The sequence below is a fragment of the Phycodurus eques genome, chromosome 9 (genome assembly GCF_024500275.1).
Source record: "Phycodurus eques isolate BA_2022a chromosome 9, UOR_Pequ_1.1, whole genome shotgun sequence".
Lineage (NCBI taxonomy): Eukaryota > Metazoa > Chordata > Actinopteri > Syngnathiformes > Syngnathidae > Phycodurus > Phycodurus eques.
In genome coordinates this window covers 5,482,242-5,505,539 of record NC_084533.1, presented here as the reverse complement: position 1 = coordinate 5,505,539, position 23,298 = coordinate 5,482,242, and the positions used below count along the sequence as shown (strand labels likewise).

The following is a 23,298-nucleotide window of genomic DNA, read 5'->3' as shown; positions in this document are numbered from 1 at the left end:
TTTGCATGTTCTCCCCGTGCCTGCGTGGGTTTTCTCCGGGCACTCCAGTTTCCGCCCACATCCCAAAAACATGGTAGGTTAATTGATAACTCTAAATTGCCCGTAGGTGTGAATGTGAGTGCGAATGGTTGTTTGTTTGTATTTGTATGTGCCCTGCGATTGGCTGGCGACCAGTTCAGGGTGTACCCTGCCTCCTGCCCGATGGTAGCTGGGATAGGCTCCAGCACACCCGCCCTGAGGAGAAGCGGCTCAGAAAATGGATGGATGGATGGATACTCTTATTTTGAAATTCCCAGCTCTACTTTTATTTAATAAATGAGAAAACACACAGTCATGCTCATATGTTTGATTACCCAGGCAGAATTTGTAAGATGGGTACAATTCTTTAAAGAAAACATGATGGGCAAGGCGAAACACATTTAATTTTATTTTAATGGGATTCAAATTATACTGTCAAGCATTTCAGAAAAGCATTTTCATTAAACAAAACATAACCATAAAGAAATTAATGATGGTTGTTGTTCAGTCATCAGTTGTATTTAAAAAAATAAATTAAAAAAATTCACAAATTCTGGCAGGGTATGTAAACGTATGAGCACAACTGTACGTATATGCAGTCATATGTATCCCTGTCATCTTGGAATAAAAGTGTAGGCTACACCTTTTTCATAACCTCTAGGTGGCGGTGGCATATTAGAATGAAAGTGTACACTTTTCTCATCACTTCTAGGTGGCGGTGGCATATTGGAATGAAAGTTTACAGCTTTTTCATACCCTATAGATGGTGGCATACATTTATAAAATGTGAAAGTTTTTTTCCATTTTGTCCTATACCTATGTATTAAGCGCACTATTGACTTTTGACAATGTTTGTGGGGGGGGGGGGGGAGTGAAATGCGCATTATACACGAGAAATTACGGTACTACATATATTTTATATTGGATCAAAAACAAATGCTTACATAGTAAAGTCTTGGCTTATCCACCTAACTTTGCCACTGACTGATAAGTACCGGTACGCATGTTTTATTTTGAATGAATGTTTTGTGTTGCTGCATGCATGCATGATCCAGCAGTGTTGTGATTTGCTGCTCTGCTGTATTTCTTCTCTGATTTCCCTTCTGTCACTGTAAACATCTTGAAGAGTGTGGCTTTATGAGCATGCTTTTCCTCGTTACCTCTAAAGAGGGCTTCCTTTCTTTGTACCAATAAAGTTTTGCTTCTGCCACTCTGTTTTTCTGTCTTTGTGTCTATGTTCCCTTTGCATGTGTCCTTTGGAATTAGAGGCGCTGGCCACTATCTGGCAGCTTTGTTTGAGTTCTGACATTTTCCTCTCTTACTGCTCCTCCACTGTCTGCCTCCGCCTGTGAGTGCCATTTATTTCTGATGTTCTGTCTGGTTGCTGTGGCAGGACTCAAAGTGGGTGGATGAGAAGCAGCACTTGCTCAGGATGAACCAGGAACTTCATGAAAAGGTAGTTTACATACTGCTGTAGTATATGATCACTGGCCCCTATATTGGGTACATCACAAGGTCATTAGGTAAGATAACGTAGCTCTAATTCAGCCTTTACAAAGCTTTGTCTTTTTACAAAGTATTTCAACGGTATCTTAATGGCAGTGGTTTAGGAGTGATTCATACTAAGTAGTATTTTTTAATATTTTGCAACAACCATGTTGCTAAATTTGATACATTGTGTATACCGCCTGTGTTTATTAGGTTTGCGGGTACGCTGGAGCTTATTTAAGCTGATATTGGGCGAGACGAGGGGTACGCACAAACCAAAATATAAACACCTCTCAAAATGATACAGTGCAGTCCTACGTCTCTGAAAAACTACCATTATAAACATTAGTTATATGCTCTTATTATAAATGAATAGCTTTCTTTCAATGTTTATGAAAATGAGGTGGCGTCCCAATGTTGTACAACTCCATATTAAAAATGTTAACATTTGTGTGAATCTCACTGTACGTGTACCACCACTATAGAGTAAATGAAGTCTCATTTCGTTTAAATTACATCCAGACAATTCTTAGTGAATTGAGACCCTGCCAAACCACGGATACTACATTAATGATCTACTCTTGTTTGCAGATGTGTGCACTGCAGCAGGCGGAGTCACGGCTCCAGGCCGAGGTTCAGGATGCTCGGGACCAGAATGAGCTGCTGGAATTCCGGGTGCTGGAACTGGAAGTAAGAGAGTGTACCATCGTCAAACTGTCACCAGGAGGCGACAACAACAATCTTAGCTCCAGATGCTTACATGCTTACGTACAGTGACTCATCAGATTGATGTGTATTCAGTACAGTTTGTCCAAGTATACACCCGTGTCTCCTTGTTTTGCATGGCGTTTGTGTGCATACCCCTGCATTGTTCTGGAATGTTCAGTAAATGAATGTTGTATTTTAGGTTGAATATAATTTTACTTGAATAAAATGTTTTTAGGTTCTCCAGCCTGACTCAATTTTTGTTTGTTTTTCTCATTTGTGCATGCATGTCCTAAATTTTACATGCTCCATGAAGCGGAGGTTTGATGGATTGTAGCAATAATCTCATGTGTGGTTTGTATATTACATTCAGCGTAATGCAGCTTGTACCAGCAGTCACCTGTTTGTTGAGTGTGCATCTATTTATGTTCCAGGTCTTTTTCACTGAAGGCAGGGAGGCAGTTGTCATTGTCAGTTTTGAGTTTCAGCATGCGATTATATACTCGTTGTTGGGTTGACGTTTATTTGTCCCACCTCCTTCATTTTGGCCACTCTAGATCATGTTTCACTATCGTAAGTAAACCCATTATTCAGTCTTTATATATACTTTAAATGCAGTCACACTAAGTTCATGATTGGTTTTACAGTATGCATCACTTACAGCACTATGATGACATCAAGAATTTATTTTTATTTAGCAAGTGTTAACCTTGAACATCCTGTCTGTAGGAACGAGAACGAAGGTCACCGGCCCTCAATCTTCACATGTCTGCCTTCCCTGAGAACAGTAGCAGTGCCCTGCAGGTCTACTGTCGCCAGGAGGGAGTCAAGGTAAAAACACATCCTCTTAATCATCTGTTAAGACCCACTAAACCACTGTAAATGCAATGTCTGGTTTTAATCTGCACAGGATGTAGTCATTCCAGAACTAATGAAGAAACTGGACATCCTTGGAGATAACGGGGTTCGTGTGAGCATACTGTTGATTTTAATATGCTGCAATAGCTCTTGATCTTTGTGAATGAGTCATCCTTACGATTTGCCTGTACAGAATCTCCGAAATGAGGAGCAGGTTGCAGTGATCCAGGCCGGTACAGTCATATCTCTGTGTGAAAAGGTGAGCCCTAGGAATGCAGACAATGTACAGTTATTCCGTAGTGTTGCCATGTAATTTAAATTGCATTAATATCTAACAATCGATTTTCCCTCGCATTTTCTTGCTTTGCAGTGGTTGAAACAGGTTGACAACACAGAGGCCGCTCTGACGCAGAAAATGATTGACTTGGAAAATGATAAGGTAAAAAAAATTATCTCGTCTTCTTGATTTTATTGGATAGTCAGTATCATGATTATTTTCAAAATTTTTATATTAATAGGTAATTTATTGACAAAATGTTGGGATATATGTAGGCTACTGTGTTTAGCAAATGTGTGAGACCGCCACCCAGCCACAGCTCCCCTAAATGAACAGATTAATTTTTTTCATATGCAAAAGCTCATTAACATAAATATATTTAATGATAAAGTTTTTAGATTTTTCATTACTTTTCAAATGTACTGTTTTTCAGAAACTGTTGCTTTAGATGCAAATTTATAGTTATGAACTTGCATTCCTGCACAGTTAAAAAAAAAAAAAACAACATAGTTTTCGGGGCTGAATGTTCTGCTTGATTGAAGTCCAGTGACCAATTTACATATAAAAAAGTGGATTAGGTATAAAAGTTTTCATTACCGCTCACTGAGTCCACACTAAAGCACTTGCTGGATGATCTTTTGGGCAGGTGCATGGTTGAATAAAATGGTTACGTGTTATATGTGTTATTGGAACACTACCCTCCAAATGTATGAGAATAGTGAGACAAAATTACTTTATTTTTGTTGTAGATTGAAATATTTGTAGTTGATACTATATAATAATAATCATAATTTTAGCTATTGTACTTTTCATTCAATTCTGTTTGAATTACTGTATTTGATGTTGTTGATTAAATGTTTGTGTTCTTTTTATACATACTTTGAACTAAATCAAGCAAACAGTCAATCAATGGCATTTGACCACAGGAGCTGTTTAGCAAGCAGAAGGGTTTCCTTGAGGAGGAGTTGGACTATAGGAAGCAGGCCTTGGACCAGGCCAACATGGTATGGAGCCACACCAGAAATGTACCTGCAGCACATCTTCCATTCGGATAGTTAACATTAACATTTTCCAACATATTTATAAAGGAAATAACAGTTCATGGTTAAGTCAATCAGGAATATAGGGGTGCACCATTTTCATTTCAGCATGAAACATTTGAATGCAACACTTTCCATGGGGGTTAACTTTGTCACATTGTGTCGGGATACTGCATCTTTTACCACTGAAGTCAAAATGATTGTAGTGTCACAGATTTTGTTGAATTTTCTCAGGTAGCTGATTGTTTACCCTGCAACATTTTTCACTTAACGTCATCCAAATATGTGTATTCAAATGTTACTGTGAGGATGTACATATTACATCAATAATGCCTTTCACCCTGGTTGTGGTTCACTGGTATTAACTTGATTTAACCTTTAAATAAGGTGTCTTACAATTGGTTCTTAGCCACAAACTGTAATGTTAACCGTTGTGTTTTTGACAATGTGGAAGGTCAGGCAGTAAGAAAGATTTGCCCAAGAATTTGTTGTTGTTATTAAATATACCGTATTTTCACGACCATAGGGCACACCGTATTAAAAGGCGCAGTCTCAGTCACGGGGTCTACTTCTGTATTTAACACATACATAAGGCGCACCGCATTATTGGGCGCAGGCATGGTAAAACATACGCTAGCTTAAAACATACGGTAGCATGCATGCACGCTAAAACCATGTTATTAAAAAGGCAGCGGGAGCAAACTGAGTTCGGTTGTACTTTATTGAAGTATTTAACAATGTAATCACGTTATTTCTTTTATCAATTCCTCATCCACAAATCCATCAAAGTCCTCATGTTCTGTATCCGAAATGAACAGCTGGGCAAGTTCCCTATCAAACACGTCAGGTTCCCTCTCGTACTCGTCGGAGTCGGTCTCGTTGCCGTGCGGCTCCTCAGAAATGATGCCGGCTTTTACAACAGTGCAAGCAGACATGTTAGCCCAAGCATCCACAATCCATTCACATATGGTGGCGTAACTCGCCCGGCGTTGCCTCCCAGTCTTAGTAAAGCTGTCATCGCCATCTCTCACACCAGCTTTTCCTTGTAATCCGCCGGAAGTTGCTGCGCCACGGTAGTCCTTGCCCGGATGGATAGATGGCGCCGTTTCATAAAACGAAAGCACCAAGACGTACCTCCTTGAAAATGTTAAATTTTCATTTCTTCTGCAAGCGTTATTGCCCTCAGTCGAATGGTGACTGTAAAGACGCTTGTCCCGGCTGTTCTTTGCTCATTAATCCATTGCTCGAGTTGGTCTTCCAACTCGGGCCACCTCGCCTTGTTTCCGCGGAAACTCAGTTTCGTCTTCTTGACTTGGCGAAGCTCGTTTTCCTGCTTCCTCCACTTGCACACCATAGATTTGTTGATCTTGAATTCTCTCGCGGCTGCTCGATTCCCATGTTCCTCCGCATAACTGACAGCTTGCAGTTTAAAGTGTGCTTCGTAAGCGTGTCTCTTCTAGGTGCCATTTTCGGGGGTCCTTAGTCAAACCGATTTTGTTTTTCACAATGGACACACCGGCGCTATATACCTACTGGGGTACTTCACGCACCCTTCCCCCTTTACGTCCGCATGCTGTCCTCAGCCACGTACGCTTTTCCTCTGTATAAGCAGCGTCTCGGCAGGAAATGCTCGCAGTCAGTCAAGCGGTCCAAAAAAAAACAAAAAAAACGTCAAGCGGAGCGCTCATCACACAACAACATTTATAGACGTTGGAACTCAGTGCACACATAAGGCGCGCCGCATTATAAGGCGCCCCGTCCATTTTGGAGAAAATTTAAGACTTTTAAGTGCGCCTTATGGTCGTGAAAATACGGTAGTTACCATGCGAGGGTCAACCGTAACAAGGTGTAAGAGCGTTACCCGCATCTGCCATGATCACATTGTTGTGTGTTTGTGTGCCTCATATTAATTTCTTGTGCATGCCTTTGTGGGTTTTTTCATCTGCATGTGCATGCCGTTATGTTTGCGTGTGTGTGTGTGTGTGTGTGTGTTTGTGGCGTATCTGGCTGGCTGTGCAGAGGATCGAGGAGCTGGAGGCCACGCTGTATAGCGCTCTGCAGCAGGAGCAGCCATCATGCCAGGCAGTGGCCGAGTCGCTGACAGACAGACAGAGGGAGGAGCTGAGGCTCGCCGTGGACAAGCTGCGGCGTCAGATTCTCCGGCAGAGCCGGCAGTATGACAGTCAGATCTTACAGGAGCGTATGGAGCTCCTACAACAGGCCCAGCAGGTAAGGCCGAAAACAAACTCCAGTGAGGTTACAGCCCTCCCTCAATCTGACCCATGTGACCTTTCAGACCACCAAATCTCTAGTGCTATGAAAAGATGCAGTATCCCTGTGTGTAGACTACCTGTAAATGTGTCCACAGTGAAACAGTGTCACAGAATGACTGTCTATGGTTGTGAGTGAGTTTGTTTCATTGTGATGAGTCCCTCTTTTCCCTTTACAGTATTGCCCTGCTCCTTCATCGTCTCTCCACTTGACAACTCACGCAGTAGTTTTATTGTATGTTTCTCATCAAACACCACAGCACCTTAAATGTCATTTTAATCACTAACAACAAGCACCCTCCAACCATGAAACACCTTAAGGATTAACTACTCATGATCTGTACTAACTAATCAAATGCATTTTGACTAACTGACAATTTATGAGTCAATAATCAACATGACAGACTGTAGAAAAAAGCCTTCATGGATGTAAGTATTCACAATCGTGTTGACTTCACCTAAGATTTCTAAGCCAGTCGATGAAAATGTTTTCAATGAATAAAAAATAAAAAAATTAAGCCTTATGCAATGAGTCATTCAGATGTGTATTGTGATTGTCCAATTATATGAATGTAAATATTTCGCATATTTATCGTTGTCAGTTTGAAGTCATCAACGTGGCTTTATCTTTCGTTAACAGAAGAGTTCTGTCCACGTGTATAACCAGAGTGAAATATGACAAAGGAGTCATAATAGTTAAATAGTTATTCATAATCCAGAGTTGTGCAACTTACTTTGGGAAAATGTGGATGGTTGTTGTGGTGAGCGCTGACATTTTGACCATCTAACTACACGTGTTTTTGCTATGCAGAGAATTAGAGCGCTGGAGGACAGGATCGACTTACAAAAGAGACATATAAAGGAAATAGAAGAAAAGGTACTCCTACTCTTTGATATTTTCACATTTAATTTATGCATTTTATACTGTATATACCATAGTTTTATTCAGCTCCTTTACACTGCTGTTTATTATTTATACCGTCTTTTGGAGCACCGTGGGCCCTTGAGTACCATAATTTCAATCCTCTGTATGTGCTACGCATATTGTAGAATTGACAATAAAAGTACCTTGTACCTTGTTCGTTCTTATGTGAGGAAAATGTATCTGGTCTAAAAGTACCATATATTCCATATTTGTTACTGATGACTTCTTTTCTTCTCTCTTTTTCATGATACGTTAAATTAAACCCCTTTGTTCTTTTAGTTTTTGTTCCTCTTTTTGTTCTTCTCTTTAGCCTTTATTCTTTGGCCTTAATGAACATAACTGTGGAACCAAATAATCAGGTATATCTCGTTTATATCATTGTTGATTCATGTTTCATGACCTGTTGATCAAATTATATCTCTATTTACTTTCAGGTGTGAAGTTGCTGCCGAGGCAAGAGAGGACAAAAGAGTTTTTTTTAATGCATTTGTAGACAGTTAATGAAAACCCAATGGCCTTTTTGATAAATGTGCACTTTTTGCAGACGAAATCACCTGCAAACATGTACAAATATAATGCACAATATTTATTTATTAATGACTACTAAATGACTGCTATGTTGATATTTGGACCTGGGGGGGGGGGGGGGACGACACAATTTGGATTTATGGAGAAACTCTATGGCTCAGAAGATCTACGAAGAGGGAAAAGAGCCACAGGAGGAAAAGATTAAAGTGCAGAGCGGAGGGGGTAGGTTCAGGATTCTGGCAAAGTATCACGTCTATGGTGTTTCTAAGGAAACAGCAGGGCAACAAAGCCACTCAGATGAACTGACTTTGCGTGCAGAAGAGGGAACAACAGACAGTGCAGCGCAGCATACAAGGTTATTACAGATCATTTTCAACGATTATAGTGATTGGGATATTTGACTGTAATGTCTTGTGATTGTGCCAGTTATTTGCTTGTTAACGTATTAGCCGCAGTTTGAGATGATTAGTAATAATAATAATAATAATAATAATTTAAATGCAGAAGCACAAAATACGACGTGGGGTAACTTGAGAGATAGCTGTCCTCGCCAACTTGCCACCATGCTGTTAACAATATCAATAATAGAGTACTGTAATCAATATCCAAAGATGCACAAGTTTCTCCATTTTTGTAAAGAACATTTGTTTTTGTGGTGCAAAACACATCATATACGGCATTGTTTCTTCTATAACAAGGGAAAAGGGTCACCAGGGGAGCACAAGCAAACCAAAAGATGGTCACATGACCGTGTGAGAGCTCGGGAGAAACGAAAACAATCCTGTTACCATGGGTTCAGCTGGACGCAACTAGGACCTGTATGTTGTTAAGTGTGTGAGCGAGTAAGGGTCTCTGAGAGCACTCCCAAGTTCAACCATCCAGTCAGCTACCCGGGCAACAGGTGAGAGGGGATCCGGTGACACGCACACACCTTGTCTTCATATTTGAATGTTGGCACGCTGTTGGTTACATCTCCCCTAGAACTATTGCGTCAGTTGAATTTCACAGTAACAACCAATTTGCTCCTTTTTGCGAAATGCTAATGGGAAAGGCCAGGGGGTTGGATGATATACACTGTGACCTTTGCTGTATGTTGTGATGGTTAGTTCAGAGAGTAAGAGTGTGCAAGGAGGAGCCTGCAGCTAGAGTCTCTTGTCTCTGACTCCCACCCACCCCAGCACGCAATACTCCAAGAGGCTGCATCAAAGGCGCTAAATGCTGAGATAGAAGGTTCGGGCCATGGTGAGTCAGAGCTCTATGTAGGTTTTATTTTATTATATTTTTTGTACTGGTAGTTTGAAATTGCGGCAGACAAGAAACAACAAGCGCTAACATACCATATTTTGTCCAGACTCGTGACGAAGTGGAACGTGTCTGGCGAGAGCGACTGCAGCGCTGTCAGAGGCAGCTGAAAGCCAAAGAGGATGAGATGGGTCGCCAGTCCCAATACTTTGACAACTTTAAACATCAATTCCACCACAAGCTCAGCCTGGCGAGGAACAGAGAGGAGAGCCTGCAGAAGCGCATCTACACTTTAGAAAAGCAGCTACTGGACATGACTGTGAGTGCGGCGACTGATGTCGCAGTATTGAGTGCAGTCCGAATTGCGCCCAGGATCAAAACACACTGGGAGGAGCATGGGAGGCTGCCTGGTGCTAGAGAAGAGGGTGAAGGTGAAGAAGAGAAAATTGAAGGCAAGAGGAGGAAATGGCTGCCAAATAATGGAGGAGAGAAAGACGGAAGGCAGGAGGGGGACAAAGGACCAACTGAAAACAAAAGGAGCACAGAAGACGACAACCAAAATTCAAATGAAGTCAGGTTACAAGCTTTAATCGTGACCCTGCAGGAGGATCTCAGGGTGCTGCTGGAAAGAGAGGAAAGTGGGGTGACAGAACATAGGCGGCTGATAGAGCAGCTCCAAGAGGCCCAGGAGAACAGCCTTTTCCTGTGCTGCAAGGTGGAGGAAATGAAGGTGGAGCTACAACAGCTGAATTTGTCTGAGAGTGGCCTGGCTAAGGATGTGGAAGAGCTAAGAGTGGAAAACAGTAGCCTCCAACTTGACCTGAAAGATTTGACTAAAAAAACTTCCAGTCAGTCATCTGCAATCTCAGTGGATGTTTGCGCTGTTGCCTCTAACGCTGATACAAGTGTACATCATGCAGAAGGAAGCTCTGAAAAGGTGTTTTGTGTGTGTGTGTGATTTTGTTTTCATTACGCATAATCATGAGAGTAGAACTTGTTTGCTCAGCTAGGATTGAGTGTTGATATCGATAGTAAATGTTAAATCTACCCATCCGTTTTCCTTTGGCTTGTCCTCATTGAGGTCGCAGGTGGAGCTGGAGCCTATCCCAGCTGACTTTGGGCAAGAGTACGACCGAGACTGGTTGCCAGCAAATCGCAGGGTACATAAAGACAGTCACACACACACCTTGGGACAATCTAGAGTCTTTAATTAAGCTAACATGCATGTTTTTGGAATCTAGAAGGTAGACCGAATATCGGGCTGCCCTTCCGCCAATAATGTGTAACACACAACGTTAAGTCATGTGGAGCACACTGAGATTTTCTATTCCCTGGGTATTCAGTGTTGCAGCATGGTAGCCAGGCGGTTAGTGCCTCTCAAATTCTGAGGTCCGGAGTTTTAATCGCTGCTCTGGCTTTCGGGTGTGAATGCGAAAGTAAATGTGAGTGCGAATGGGTGTTTGTTACGTCCACTGGAATTGACTGGCGATCGGTGGAGGGAGTCTCATCCCGAGTCAGCAGGTTCCAGCTCACTGGCTACCCTAATGAGGACAAGCACGATATAAAATGGATGAATGGTTATTCAGTTAGCCCCTTATATAATATAATATTGGAATTGTTTTTATTTATTTTTGGTATTGTTATATCAGCTTATTAAAGCACAATTTGTTCCACTAATGGAGTGTATTTTTTGTGTTGAAAGGTACTTGATAAGCAAGATGTAATTGCAGCTGTATGCCAGCAGGCTGCAGCAGGGAGCTCCAATAGTGCCACCCAAGCTCCCGTCTTTACTGCCAAACATGGAGCTCTGCATTTATCTAAAAATGACTCTCCAAGCATTTTTCCTCGTCTCAGTCTCCAAACCCTCTCCTTGGCCTCGGAGACAATAGAAGAGTGGGGCTCTGCGGGGAGCTTCAATGTGGAGGACACACACAGCAAAGAACCTGAAGCCCTGCGGGACGCTTACAGGAGCTCGGGTTTGGGTGAGGACCTTGAGTGTCTCGGAGAGCAATGTGAACACCTGGAGGCTGCCCTTCAGCATTCAAAGCATCAGCTGCAGGCGATGGCTCAGGAGAATGCCCAGCTAAAAGTACAACTCGGGAACCAAGGAGCAGAGAAGCAAGAGTCTTTTTTGCATATGGTATTGTACTGTCATTTACTGTATGCAGTCATCAACGTTAGAAACATAATTAACTCACCTCTCCCTTTTGTATTCAGTTTAGCGCAACATCAACCAGTCATGGAGCTGATGCTTGCCAATCACCTCCTGCCCAAGATGACGTCACCACCCACGATGGCCTACTCCAGGCCCTAAATCAGGAGAAGCGAGCTTTGGCTTTCCGCATTGAGGAGCTGATGGCTCACATTGAGCTCAATGAGGAAGAAATGAAGAGCGAGCGATCTCGGCTGAGGAAGAATATTTTGTGTATGGAGGAAGACAAAGCCAAGCTGGAGCAGGAGAAGCAAGAGCAAGGTTGCCTTATCACAGAACTCACCAGAAAGATTGAAGATGATCATACTACAATCATGGAGCTGCGGCAAAGCTTAGATGAGCGTGTAGATTGTAATGAACAAAAGAACATGGCGTGTGGATCTCTGCTTCAAACCGAGAAAGCAACTAGAATATCAGGAAGGTGTCAAGGGAACAACCCAGATAAATATTTGGATAGTTTAATAGAGAGTAGAGTAACAGAGGAAGGAGGAGTACACCTGGTATCAAGTCAACCACCAGAAAACAATCGTACATATTTAAAGCCTCTTTGCAGTTCACCAAGACACCGCCTTGTGAAGTCACATAGTGATCAAGTGGAGCAGGTCACCAACTCCATTCAGAACCTGAAAGCTGAGCAAGAGCAGTTGTATAGCTGTGTATTGCCCCTCAGAAAGGAAGAAAGGGAAGTCTCTCTGTCGGTCCAAACTCAGACTGAGGAGAAACGGCACTTAACTCGGATAATTTGGGCACTCAAAGAGGAGAAGGACGGGATCTCTCGATCTCTGGATGGTCTTCAGCAGGAGAGGGAGCAAATAATCAGGGTGGTCAGTGGACTGAAAGCTGTACAAGTTCGTCTTTCAAAGTCTGTGAGTGGTCTGAAAGAAAAGAAAGAGAAGTTCACCGAGTGTTTTCCAGCCCTTGAAAGAGAAAAACAGAAACTGTTAGAGTCACTCTCAAGTGGAAAAGAGGAGGTCAAACAAATGGCACAGACAGTGCAACATTTGGAGAGAGAGAAGGACCAGTTAAGTCAGACAGTGTTGAGTTTGAAACTAACAGATTCTCTCCAAGAGTCAACAGATAAGAAGCAACCATGCCATCATTTACAAGGAGAATGTGAGCGCCTGCTAAAGGCCATCAACAGTTTGACGGATGAAAAAGGAAGAATAGAACCTTCAATCAGACATTTGAAAGAAGAAGAAGCACAGATAATAGCATTGCTTCAGTCTCAAAGAGAACCAATGTTTGACCAACATAATGATCCTCACAGTCAAACACAAGAGAGCGCATCTCATTGTTGGATGTCAGAAAATAGGAAGACTAAAGACAAAGACAAAAAAAATAAGACAACAAGCTTAATTGCAAACTCCAAACAGGTATCAAGACACTTACAATGACGGTCGTGTGTGTAGTGTCAGCGTTTAAATATCATAACGCTCCGTTTGTTGTCACACAAATTTTTTATAATGGAGAACAGGAACTGAGTGACCTGGGGAGGGAGATTGAAGTTGCGAGAAGAGAACTGAACAAGTCACAAGAAGAACCGGACAAAACATATGCGGGGGTCAGTTTAAGCAACTCGTTTTCTCCTCATACAGATTCAGATTGAATATTCATGTGTTCATTCCATATGTGCAGACCGCAGAGCTACACGTGCAGCTGAGTCAGTCAGAAGCCGGGAGGGAAAATGCAGAAAGGCAGACTGATATGGATGTAGTTCCTTTAAAGGTGAAAAAAATCCTTATATGGCTTCAGCAAAGTTAAGAACACCTGTGTCAGTATGTGATAATGACTGTCAGATGTATCATCCAATGGCAGGCCAAGCTTTCCTGCCTGGTGCTGAAGTGTCAAGAGAGAAACAGCTTATTGGCACAGATGACACAAGTCTTGCGCGGGCACAGAGATGTAGATTCTACACTGACACAGCGGGCTGATGAGCTGCTCAGAGACGCGGCGCTGCTCGAGTACACTGCTGCATTCGCACCGGGAAGCTTTGCAAAGAGTCAGGACTGCAGCCCCACGTCGGGAAGTGGACACACGCGGAATGATTCCGACAAAGAATCTAGAGAATGCAGAGAACAAATGAGAACAAAACACCCTTTTTCTGAAGAGTCAACAACAAATGACCCTGAATGCAATTGTGATGTCACATGTGCGCCAACTGTAAGAAGGAAGCAAAATGCCAACTCGCCTGTGCAAATTGTGCAAGAGCACAAACGGGTGCCACCATCATCAGAACCTGTGAAAGAAGTTCCCAGTGCCGAACAAACCGTTGTAAGGCCTTTATAAGATTTGTCACATTTCTTGCTGAAGTCTCTCTAGAATTGAATTAGTCAACAGCATACATGATGGGGGCAGGCCTCGTGTAAGCATGTCTGCTATTTGGTGTTTTTGCGCTCAGACCAAATCCATGCCAACTGTAGAAATATTGCTTTGGCACCATCCCGTGGGATATTGGTCCCAAGGAAGTATGTTGGAGCAAGGGGAGGAGCTTCATTTCGTCAGCCCATAACCTTGTCTTATAGGAAAAAGTTCTTTGACACGATCTTGTGGAATCTATAGGCAATTACAAATCCTTTTGGGCGGGTGTCACTTACTCACAGATTCTCGATATTCATCGTAGGGCTCGGTTTCTGTGAAAAGCTGGCGTTCGCTTTACAGGCAGATGGATGTTAGATCAGTTCAATTCCACATTTGCAAAAAGTATTAAGAAACGGCAATTAAACAACTTCAAACTGTCAGTCAGAAAATAACATTATTGATCAGTTTTATCTTCTTTAAGAAAACTCCTAAGTGTTTTCTTTGTCTTTTACCACAGCTGCCTCCCCTTGCCACTGAACCCCTCCAAAGATTTCGAGATATAAGACCCGAGTCCTGCCCGGGTCCATCCAATGTGTCCGAATTAAGCAGGTCCAACCTGAGTCCTGTGCCTGCAATCTCGGTTGGTCGTGTCGGTGGGAGCAGCAGGCTGAACAGTCCTGAGATCGTCACCAACCTTCAGGAGCACTTACAGCAGACTCTGCTGAGGAGCTGTAAGGTAAGAAGTCGAGCCAGTACTTCGTAAGATTAAATTGATAAATATTATGTCATTATGTCTAATATGTCTGTTTCTGGTTTAATTTTAAGGCAGTGGTGAGCAGAGGAATGTCATTCTCAGCCCCTGCATCTCCGAGCCTGTCTTCTCAGAAAAAGCTTCAAGGTCTCGGTGCCATTGCTCCACCTCCTGGCCCTCTCTGCTCTCTCTCAACCCCTCCCAAGCACTCCACACCAGTGACAACCACATCTGTTATTAGAAATCAGCCAATAACACTTTTTAACGCAGTCACAGCGAGACGAGCTAAGATGTCATTCGCACCTCATTTGATGGCAAACCGTCCGTTTAAAGCGGCCATGTCCACCGCAAGCTCTGCTACTAACTCACTAATTAACACTGCTGCCTCAAGCAAAACCAACTCGACCTCAAGCAGTGACTCCAATGTACTAACCTCCCTAAGATTGAAAAGACTCATTTCTCCTGACATGGCTGGTGCAGAACATTCCGCTTCCGCTCCTTTAATGACCTCTAAAACTACTGACTCCGACGTCTTCATGTGTTCTGACACAAATCTAAAAAGCATTGCCTCATACACAACTGCTCTGAGTAAAGCGACTGCCCACAAAGCTGATGTCTTCAGCACGATGATGAAACCTAATGGTGCGGCTCCTTACGCATGCGACGACCTAGAATTCACCATGTCCAAGTCGCATTCTGCTCAGCGCTCTGCTGATGGATCATCAAATCAGTCCCAGATTGCTCCAGAGAAAATGAGACCTTCAAGACCCAAGCCAGGTAAAAGTGAAATAGTAATTTGCGGCGTGACCTTGTTGTTAGAAGGCTATGATCTGGTTCATCATGGTGAATGATGTTTTATACTGTATGCTATTCCTTCTTACCTGTATTATACTGTATAATTGAACAATGGAATTGAGTGTGTATTTTTTGGGTTGCAAAATTCTGTTAACTAATTAATCAAACAATACTGGCTGTCCCCACCCCCCCCCCAAAAAAAAAAAGACATATCGTAGTCTGATAACATAGCCAAATCTTGCGAAATGATCTAAAATTCAAACGAGTTGTGTAAAAACTGAGTTTAATGATAAACTTCAGTTTTAAATTGAATGTTCTTTTTTTTCCAGGATGAAGCTGTTCACTAGCGATGAAAAGGCTTTTTTTCCTGTTACAATACAGTATACCTGAACTCAGTCAAACGTCTTTTGATGAAATTCAACAAAAATACACCAGCTGGAAAGCAGATTTGAAGATGGCACAAAATATTCAAAGAAGGAAAAGGCAATAGTATTCACATATGTGTCTTGTCACCGGCGGTGTGCATATCGAACGTGTGAAATCTCTCATAAAATCTGTCCGTTAGTTGTTACAATTTTGGTAAATCTTTTGCTTTTCAACATTAAGCCTGTTTAATTTCATTTGCCTAGGCGATGTAGTTACCCAGCTATTCATATTTCAAATGATGATGATGATGACACCCTGTATAAACTTTTGCCTCAGGTGATTCATACTTGGTGGAGATGCAGGTGGTGACACAAAGTAGTAATCATTGTATTTGATTGATGACACAAGTGAAACTGAAAGGTGTACAATGTAATGAATAGAATGTACAATTAATCGTATACATTATGATTAGATCATTCATGAGATTCATGTTCAGGAAAGTATCACCAAGTGAAGTGTAACCAGTCATGCATATTTATAGAAGTAGAGGTCACTTAAGTGTCACCATTCAGTCTTACATTTATTTGCTTGCTCAATGCATATTTGCATACATTTATAACCTGAAACAGCTTATTTCATATATTTTGGGATTTTGGTTACTAAGTGATGGAAACCCGCAATCATTTGTGCCCATACAGTGATATGTGAGATAGTTTGATGAAGTGTTTAGGACCTTTTATTGTAAAAAAATGGGAGTTACAATGAAATGTTAGATATTTGATGAAATATGTGATTTTAATGACTGATTTTAATCACGACTTCAGGATTGTTTTCCCTCAGTCGACTGTTCTTAAACTTTACACATGATGTTCATGTTATGAGAAACAATGCAAGTGAAATATGACGCACTATATGCACACAGTGTTTGTTGCTGTCCTCAAAACGTGTTTTGTGTGCTCCTCTGTAGATGCTCCAGCAGAGGTGCACACTGTGGAGGTCGTCAAACAAGTGGGGAAGAGCAGCCTCCTGATTGGCTGGGAGAGGCCTCCTCTGGACGATTTGGGTTGCAGTCATGGTACCTTTGTGTATGGTTACAGGGTAAGCACAACGTATTTAAAACTGACAGAACCGGAGGCACTTCTTTTGGTGTGACTGCATTATGTATTGTGTATGTGGGCTTGAGTGGTACGTGAAGTAATCACTGAATTAAATGGTCAAACTGTGCCTGTTGTTACAGTGGATTAAACTGATTTTGAATCATTTAACTTTTAAGTAATATAAATGTTCCTCTTGGAACTGTTTGATTTTAAACATTCATTTTGTTACTTTTTTTATTTAACTTTCATGTACAATACACTCAAATTGACGTATACCCCCCCCCCCCCATATTCAAGCAGAGTGTTGATCTTGTATTTCACTGTTGGTCATTATGGTGGGAATTGAAGAGCTAAGTACAAACTTAACTTAATTCCAGTTAAGTTGGGATGTTGTGTAAAACGTAATAAAAAAACAGAAAATAATGAATTGCAAATCCTTTTCAACCTAGATTCAATGAAATACACTCCAAAGACAAGATATTTAATGTTCAAACTGATAAACATTATTATTTTTCACAAATATTAACTCATTTTGAATGCAACACATTCCAAAAAAGCTGGGACAGGGGCACCAAAAAACTGGGAAAGTTGAGGAATGCTCAAAAAACACCTGTTTGGAGCATTCCACAGGTGAACAGGTTAATTGGAAACAGCTCAGTGTCATGATTGGGTATAAAATGAGCATTTCTTGAAAAGCGAAATTGGTCATAAGCAAGGATGGGGCGAGGCTCACCACTTTGTTAAAAAAAAAAAAAAAAAAAAAAAAAAGTCCAACAGTTTAAGAACAACATTTCTCAACGTACATTTGCAAGGAATTAAGTGATTTCATTATTTACGGTCCATAATATCAAAAATAATATCAAAAAAAAAATCTGGAGAAATCTCTGCTCTTAAACGGCAAGCAGAAAACTTCAACATTGAACGCCTGTGACCTTCGATCCCTTAGGCCGCACTGCATAAAAAAACTGGCCTCAATGTGGAAAGTATATTGCCATGTGGACTCGAACACTTCAGAAAACCATTGTCAGCTAACACAGTTCGTTGCTACATCTACAAATGCAAGTTAAAACTCTACCATGCAAAATGAAAGCTATATATCAACAACACCCAGAAACGCCGCCGGCTTCTCTGACTGACTCCAAGTGGAAAAGTGTACTGTGGTTTGACAAGGCCAAATTTCGAATAGTTTTTGGAAATTCATGGACATTTTTGTCCTCTGGTCCAAAGAGGAAAAGGACCATCCGGATTGTTATCAGCGCAAAGTTCAGAAGCCAGCATCTGTGATGGTATGGGGTTGTGTTACTATCCATGGCATGAGTAACTTCGAGTGTAAAGGCACCATTGATAATGAAAGGTACATAGAGGTTTTGGAGCAACATCTTTTTCAGAGATTTTCCTGCTTATTTCAGCAAGACAATGCCAAGCCACATTCTGCAAACTCCCGAAATTCATTTGAAACAGTCCTTTCCGGATCGATTTGTGCTGCGTGCTGTTTCTACCCCTTGGTGTCAGTAAAGCCTAGGTCAAGGAGTTCAATGCCTGGATGATGTTATGTCGCTTAGGGGGGGAATCAACAACAAAAACAAAAGGCGACGTAGTCAGGACAGTGTGATATTTTCCTACAATACACTTTCCCTTCCTATGTTCGAAAGAAAGCACTTTTTAAAATCTCTTTCTGATCATATGATGTATTCCACAAAGGTTAAGGAAAAGGTTGTATAAAGGTTAGAATACTGTATATGGACAGTTTTAGTCTGAATTTGTATTAACAGTATGGGTGAGTGTCAGCTCATGAATTCCTGTACTTTCAGGTGTTTTTGGGTGGGGCATTCTACAAGTCTGTGATGAGCTCAGCATGCACCAAGGTGTGAATTATTTTTTTAGTTGTTGTTTGTTGTTGTTTTTTTGAGGTAATTTAAGGACATACAGTATGGTAATTACTTTTTCTATGAGCCCATTCTGCCCTATTCAGGATTTTGAGTTATATAACTTCGTATACGTTGTGTAAGTCTCAAGTGCTACATCATCACTCTGTGTGCTAAAGAACACCCTTTTCGTAGATCCAAAACAAACCTTAGCATTTAAACTCTATTTTTTACAGTGTGTCCTGGAAAACGTGAACCTGACTTACCCAGTTGAAATTGGCGTCCAAACACTGGGCTCCAATGGGCTGAGTTCAAACAGGGTCACCACAGTGTACATGCCTCAAGTTGGGGAAGGTCTCCTCTGAATCACACTGTCTTGGTTACATCACGTAAGACTACTCATAAACAGAAAATATGAATACATTTGTGACTCGTCTGTAGAAATACAACATCTCAGTGAAGCTCTCAACAAATGAAGATCAAGCTAAAGCAAGAGAGCTCTTTTTACTTTTGTGTCTGTTTTTTGTCACATAAAAGAAGTTTGATAATGTCAAGGTCAAAATTCAATTTGTAAATTTTCCTCATCTACTCTACTGCCTGCAGCATTCTTCAAACATTCGAGGATATTGTCAAGCGTTGATTTGTAATATGTGCCACTGGATGCTTCGCCTTTACAAAGATAGCAATGCTTTGTTTTGATTAGTTTGATTGAGAGTGAAATATACAGGGTGGGTAAGAGTAACTACGAATGAGAAATTGCTTATAGAATTTTTTGGATCACTGAAATTATTACAAAATGACTTCTGAGATCTTTACCATCCATCCATCCATTTTCTTCCACTTATCTGAGGTTGATTCGCGGGGGCAGCAGGTTTAGCAGGGAAGCCCAGACTTCTCTCTCCCAGCCACTTCATCCAGCTCCTTCAGGGGGATCCCGAGGCGTTCCCAGGCCAGCCGGGAGACATAGTCTCTCCAGCGTGTCCTGGACCGTCCCCGGAGTCTCCTCCCGGTGGGACATGCCCGGAACACCTCACCGGGGAGGCGTCCAGGAGGCATCCTAATCAGATGCCCGGGCCACCTCATCTGGCTTCTCTCAATGTGGAGGAACAGCGGCCCTACTGTGAGCCCCTCCCAGATGACCGAGCTTCTCACCCCTATCTCTAAGGAAGGGCCTGGACAACCTGCGGAGGAAACTAATTTTGGCTGCTTGTATCCGGGACTCACAGGTTGTGACCATAGGTGAGGGTAGGAACGTAGATCGACCGGTAAATTGAGAGCCTTGCCTTTTGGTTTAGCTCCTTCTGCACCACAACGGATAGATACAAAATCTGAAACACTGAAGATGCTGCACCGATCCGCCTGTCGATCTCCCGTCCCATTCTTCCCTCACTTGTGAACAAGACCCCAACATACTTGAACTCCTCCACTTGGGGCAGGAGCTCGTCCCCGACCTGGAGAGGGCACTCCAACCTTTTCCGACTGAGGACCATGGTCTCAGATTTGGAGGTGCTGATTTACATCCCAACCGCTTCAACTCAGCTGTGAACCGTTCTAGTGAGAGTTGGAGATCACGGCTTGATGAAGCCAACAGAACCTTAGTATTGCATCTCTGCTTTTTGCAGATACATCATCTGCAAAAAGCAGAGATGCAATACTAAGGCCACCAAACCGGACCCCCTCTATGCCTTTGCTGTGCCTAGAAATTCTGTCCTGAAATGTTATGAACAGAAGCGGTGACGAAGGGCAGCCTTGGCGGAGTCCAACGCTCACCGGAAACGAATCAGACTTACTGCCGGTAATGCGGACCAAACTCGGACACTGGTCGTACAGCCCGTATCGGGGGGCTCTGTACCCCATACTCTGGAGGAGCTTTTTAACCACCTCGGTGACCTCAACCTCAGAGATGGAAAGCCTGCCTCAGAGATCTCAGACTCTGCTTCCTCATCGGAAGGCGTGTCAGTAGAATTGAGGAGGTCTTCGAAGTATTCTCCCCACCGACTCACAACGTCCCGAGGAGACCCGCAGGCCGAAAATGCACCAATAGAACTCCTTCTTAAGCTCGAGGGCATTCCTCACCGTTCGGGGTTTGCCGCTGCGGCATGCACTGACCACCTTACTGCCACAGTTCTGGTTGGCTGCCTCAGCAATGAAGGCACGGAACATGGTCCACCACTCAGACTCAATGTCCCCCGCCTCGCCCAGGACGTAGGTGAGGTTCTGCCGGAGGTGGGAGTTGAAACTCCTCCTGACAGGGGATTCTGCCAGGCATTCCCATCAGACCCTCACAATACGTTTGGGCCTGCCAGGTCGGACAGGCATCTTCCCCCGCCATCAGAGCCCACACACCACCAAGTGGTGATCAGTTGACAGACAGCTTAGCTCCTAGGATCACGGGGACACACAAACCCCTCAACCACGATAAGGTGACGGCTCAAGGAGGGGGTGACTGAAGTCATTACAAAAAAAATAAACATTGAGAAGTGTACAAGACAACCTTGCACAGTGGAGGAATTGGAGACACGGATTCAGGATGTTCTCAATGATATCCCAGATGATGTCCTTCAGAGGTTTGTTCATTCCTTCCCTGCCCATTTGAAGAAAACTGGTTAAGGCCTCCAGTGCTTGTTTTGAAATATTAAGATTAACATTCATTTCCCCATGTCATAAAAAAATAAGTCCCACGCATTTCTTGGACTACAGTTTTTCATCCCTAGTTACTTTTTACCCACCCAACTCAATCAATTAGAATATTGTAGAAAACTCAATTTCAGTGGTTCAACTGAAAAAGTGAAACTACTTGATTCATTACACACAGTGAATTATTTCAGGATTTTTAAATAATTTAATATTTTATCTTATAGCTAACGGAAATGTCAACAATTAACTCAATTCAACTTTATTTTTCGATCACCTTAAAAAAAACATCCGCAGCTGTAACAAAGTGCTCTACATAATGAAGATTCAACATAAAACAATAATTTTAGTAATAATAATAATGAGAGCAAGCCATTTTCAACACTTAAAATTGGTCTATAATTTGTAAAAATAACCTGTTGGGATTGACCAGTAGTATAGTATTTTCTATGTATATTTGTATGTTTTCTATTTAAGAAATCTGTATGAAATGCGTTTCGGTTTTTCGATTGTTGTGTAGAACTTTACTGCATCATACTGACAATTCTTTTGTGCCTTCTCTACCTGCAGCCCTCTAACGGAGCATTATAAGGGAAATGATGTCATTACAATGGACCAGCACAGGTCAATTCAAAAATAACATTGTCACAAGGTCTTGACTTGTTGCTGGACAGTGGACCTCAAAGCGATCAACTGAAAACTAAAAAAATAATGGTGTAGGATTCCTGACGACGGGTTGCATAAACACAGGTGGAAACACATTTCAGCTCATTTTAACGGAAGGTCTTTTTTTTGCACGTTTTGGATTGAACATGTTTTACAGCCACTCGGTTAAATCCTCGCAAATTGCCTAAAGCCACGACCATGATTGACTAAGACCTATGGCCGCACATTTGCACTGTGGTCAACACAGACTGAGATCGTGTTTCTTACTAATTCACTAAAGACCTCTGCTGCTGCTGCCTCCAGATGCTGTGACGCTCAAACTTTTTTTTTTCCGACAAAAACTGCATCATTGGCCGATGCTCGCGCCGACCTGAGGCTCTCACCTTCATTTTTGCACAAGCCAAATATGAGTAAGGACATTGAAATCTCAAGTATTTTCTGACAGACATCAAACACAGGATCTATTTCATTTTTGTCAGTATTTTGCACACAATCCTGTATAAAAGATGAATTAGATGTCACCTTTGCCTGCTACCTTCTTTGTTTTCTAGAATTCACGTGTGTTTTTGCCATTTCCATACGGGTATAAAGTGACCACGGTGCAGCATATGCATTTTTCTATCACGATATAATTGTTTAGCCATTGACACCTCGCAGCTGTAAAGAGAATAAATGTCTATATGTCACTGAAGGATGTGTAACTTGATACAAAGGCTCTAAACTGAAGAGTTTCAACACCACTAATTTAAGGGATTAGTCATAGTTAAGGCGGCATGGTGGGTGGGGCAATATCTGCTTATGAATCACCAGCTGCGCAAGACAATTTTGGTGTGGTCAATGCAGAGGTTCAGTGAAGTCTACTCTGTCAATTGGGTGAGTGAAACAATAACACGTCTATGCTAACATTGAGACAGCTAACAAGGTAAATGGTCAATTTCACTTTTGCACTGATAGCTTTTAGCGTTTATTTTAGTCTTCAAACCAACGTAAGAGCCGATGACAGAAAGAAAGAAAAAAAAAAAAAAAAAAAAACCTTAACATTAAGCTAAATGAATACTGCGGTCAAGCAAGTCTCCACTCGTGAAGAGGTCAAGCTAGCCGCCCCTAATTTTGTTCTACCAGGAATTACGGTACTAAGTCGCCAACTAGCGGCGAAAGCCACCTACAAAATAAAAGCTTACCAATAACACTGGAGAACACCATTTTTGTTGGGTTAGGTCTGACAGCTGTTTTTAACAAATTTTTGGGTGCGGAATCAAAAAC

The 23,298-nt window shown here is 42.0% G+C and overlaps 2 protein-coding genes across 10 annotated transcripts in view; both read left to right on the top strand.

Moving 5' to 3' along the window:
* The window catches only part of jakmip1 (janus kinase and microtubule interacting protein 1), a 37,411-nt gene extending 28,781 nt beyond the window's left edge, over positions 1–8,630 (top strand). For 2 of the 8 annotated variants that reach the window (XM_061685304.1, XM_061685307.1), the window contains exons 13-23: positions 1,412–1,474; positions 2,098–2,196; positions 2,941–3,042; positions 3,122–3,175; positions 3,263–3,328; positions 3,440–3,508; positions 4,273–4,350; positions 6,406–6,615; positions 7,468–7,533; positions 7,861–7,940; positions 8,016–8,630. In XM_061685304.1, coding sequence (XP_061541288.1) covers positions 1,412–1,474; positions 2,098–2,196; positions 2,941–3,042; positions 3,122–3,175; positions 3,263–3,328; positions 3,440–3,508; positions 4,273–4,350; positions 6,406–6,615; positions 7,468–7,533; positions 7,861–7,911 — 858 coding nt within the window. In that variant the 3' untranslated portion in view covers positions 7,912–7,940; positions 8,016–8,630. Of the gene's footprint in view, positions 1–1,411; positions 1,475–2,097; positions 2,197–2,940; positions 3,043–3,121; positions 3,182–3,262; positions 3,329–3,439; positions 3,509–4,272; positions 4,351–6,405; positions 6,616–7,467; positions 7,941–8,015 lie in introns of those variants that run through there. The other 6 variants (XM_061685299.1, XM_061685301.1, XM_061685302.1 and 3 more) reach the window with 4 other exon arrangements.
* LOC133407421 (ciliary rootlet coiled-coil protein 2-like) lies at positions 8,623–22,712 on the top strand. Of its 2 annotated transcripts, none has more exons than XM_061685298.1 (14): positions 8,623–9,010; positions 9,288–9,351; positions 9,461–10,288; positions 11,054–11,491; positions 11,569–12,936; positions 13,038–13,124; positions 13,199–13,288; positions 13,379–13,834; positions 14,379–14,597; positions 14,687–15,389; positions 16,741–16,871; positions 18,682–18,735; positions 18,972–19,124; positions 21,940–22,712. In XM_061685298.1, exons 2-13 carry the CDS (start codon positions 9,349–9,351, stop codon positions 19,098–19,100), a joined length of 4,506 nt encoding a protein of 1,501 aa, XP_061541282.1. In that variant the 5' UTR covers positions 8,623–9,010; positions 9,288–9,348; the 3' UTR covers positions 19,101–19,124; positions 21,940–22,712. The 2 variants fall into 2 exon arrangements, with proteins under 2 accessions (XP_061541282.1, XP_061541281.1); XM_061685297.1 differs by having other exon boundaries at positions 9,216–9,351.
* Positions 22,713–23,298: the final 586 nt, after the last annotated feature.

What these genes read in the sequence shown, in the direction of transcription:
- LOC133407421 (XM_061685298.1), top strand. An exon ending in CCAGTGCCGAACAAACCGTT is followed by an intron (nt 13,835 to 14,378) that starts GTAAGGCCTTTA and finishes CTTTTACCACAG; the next exon opens with CTGCCTCCCCTTGCCACTGA. An exon ending in ACCTTCAAGACCCAAGCCAG is followed by an intron (nt 15,390 to 16,740) that starts GTAAAAGTGAAA and finishes GCTCCTCTGTAG; the next exon opens with ATGCTCCAGCAGAGGTGCAC.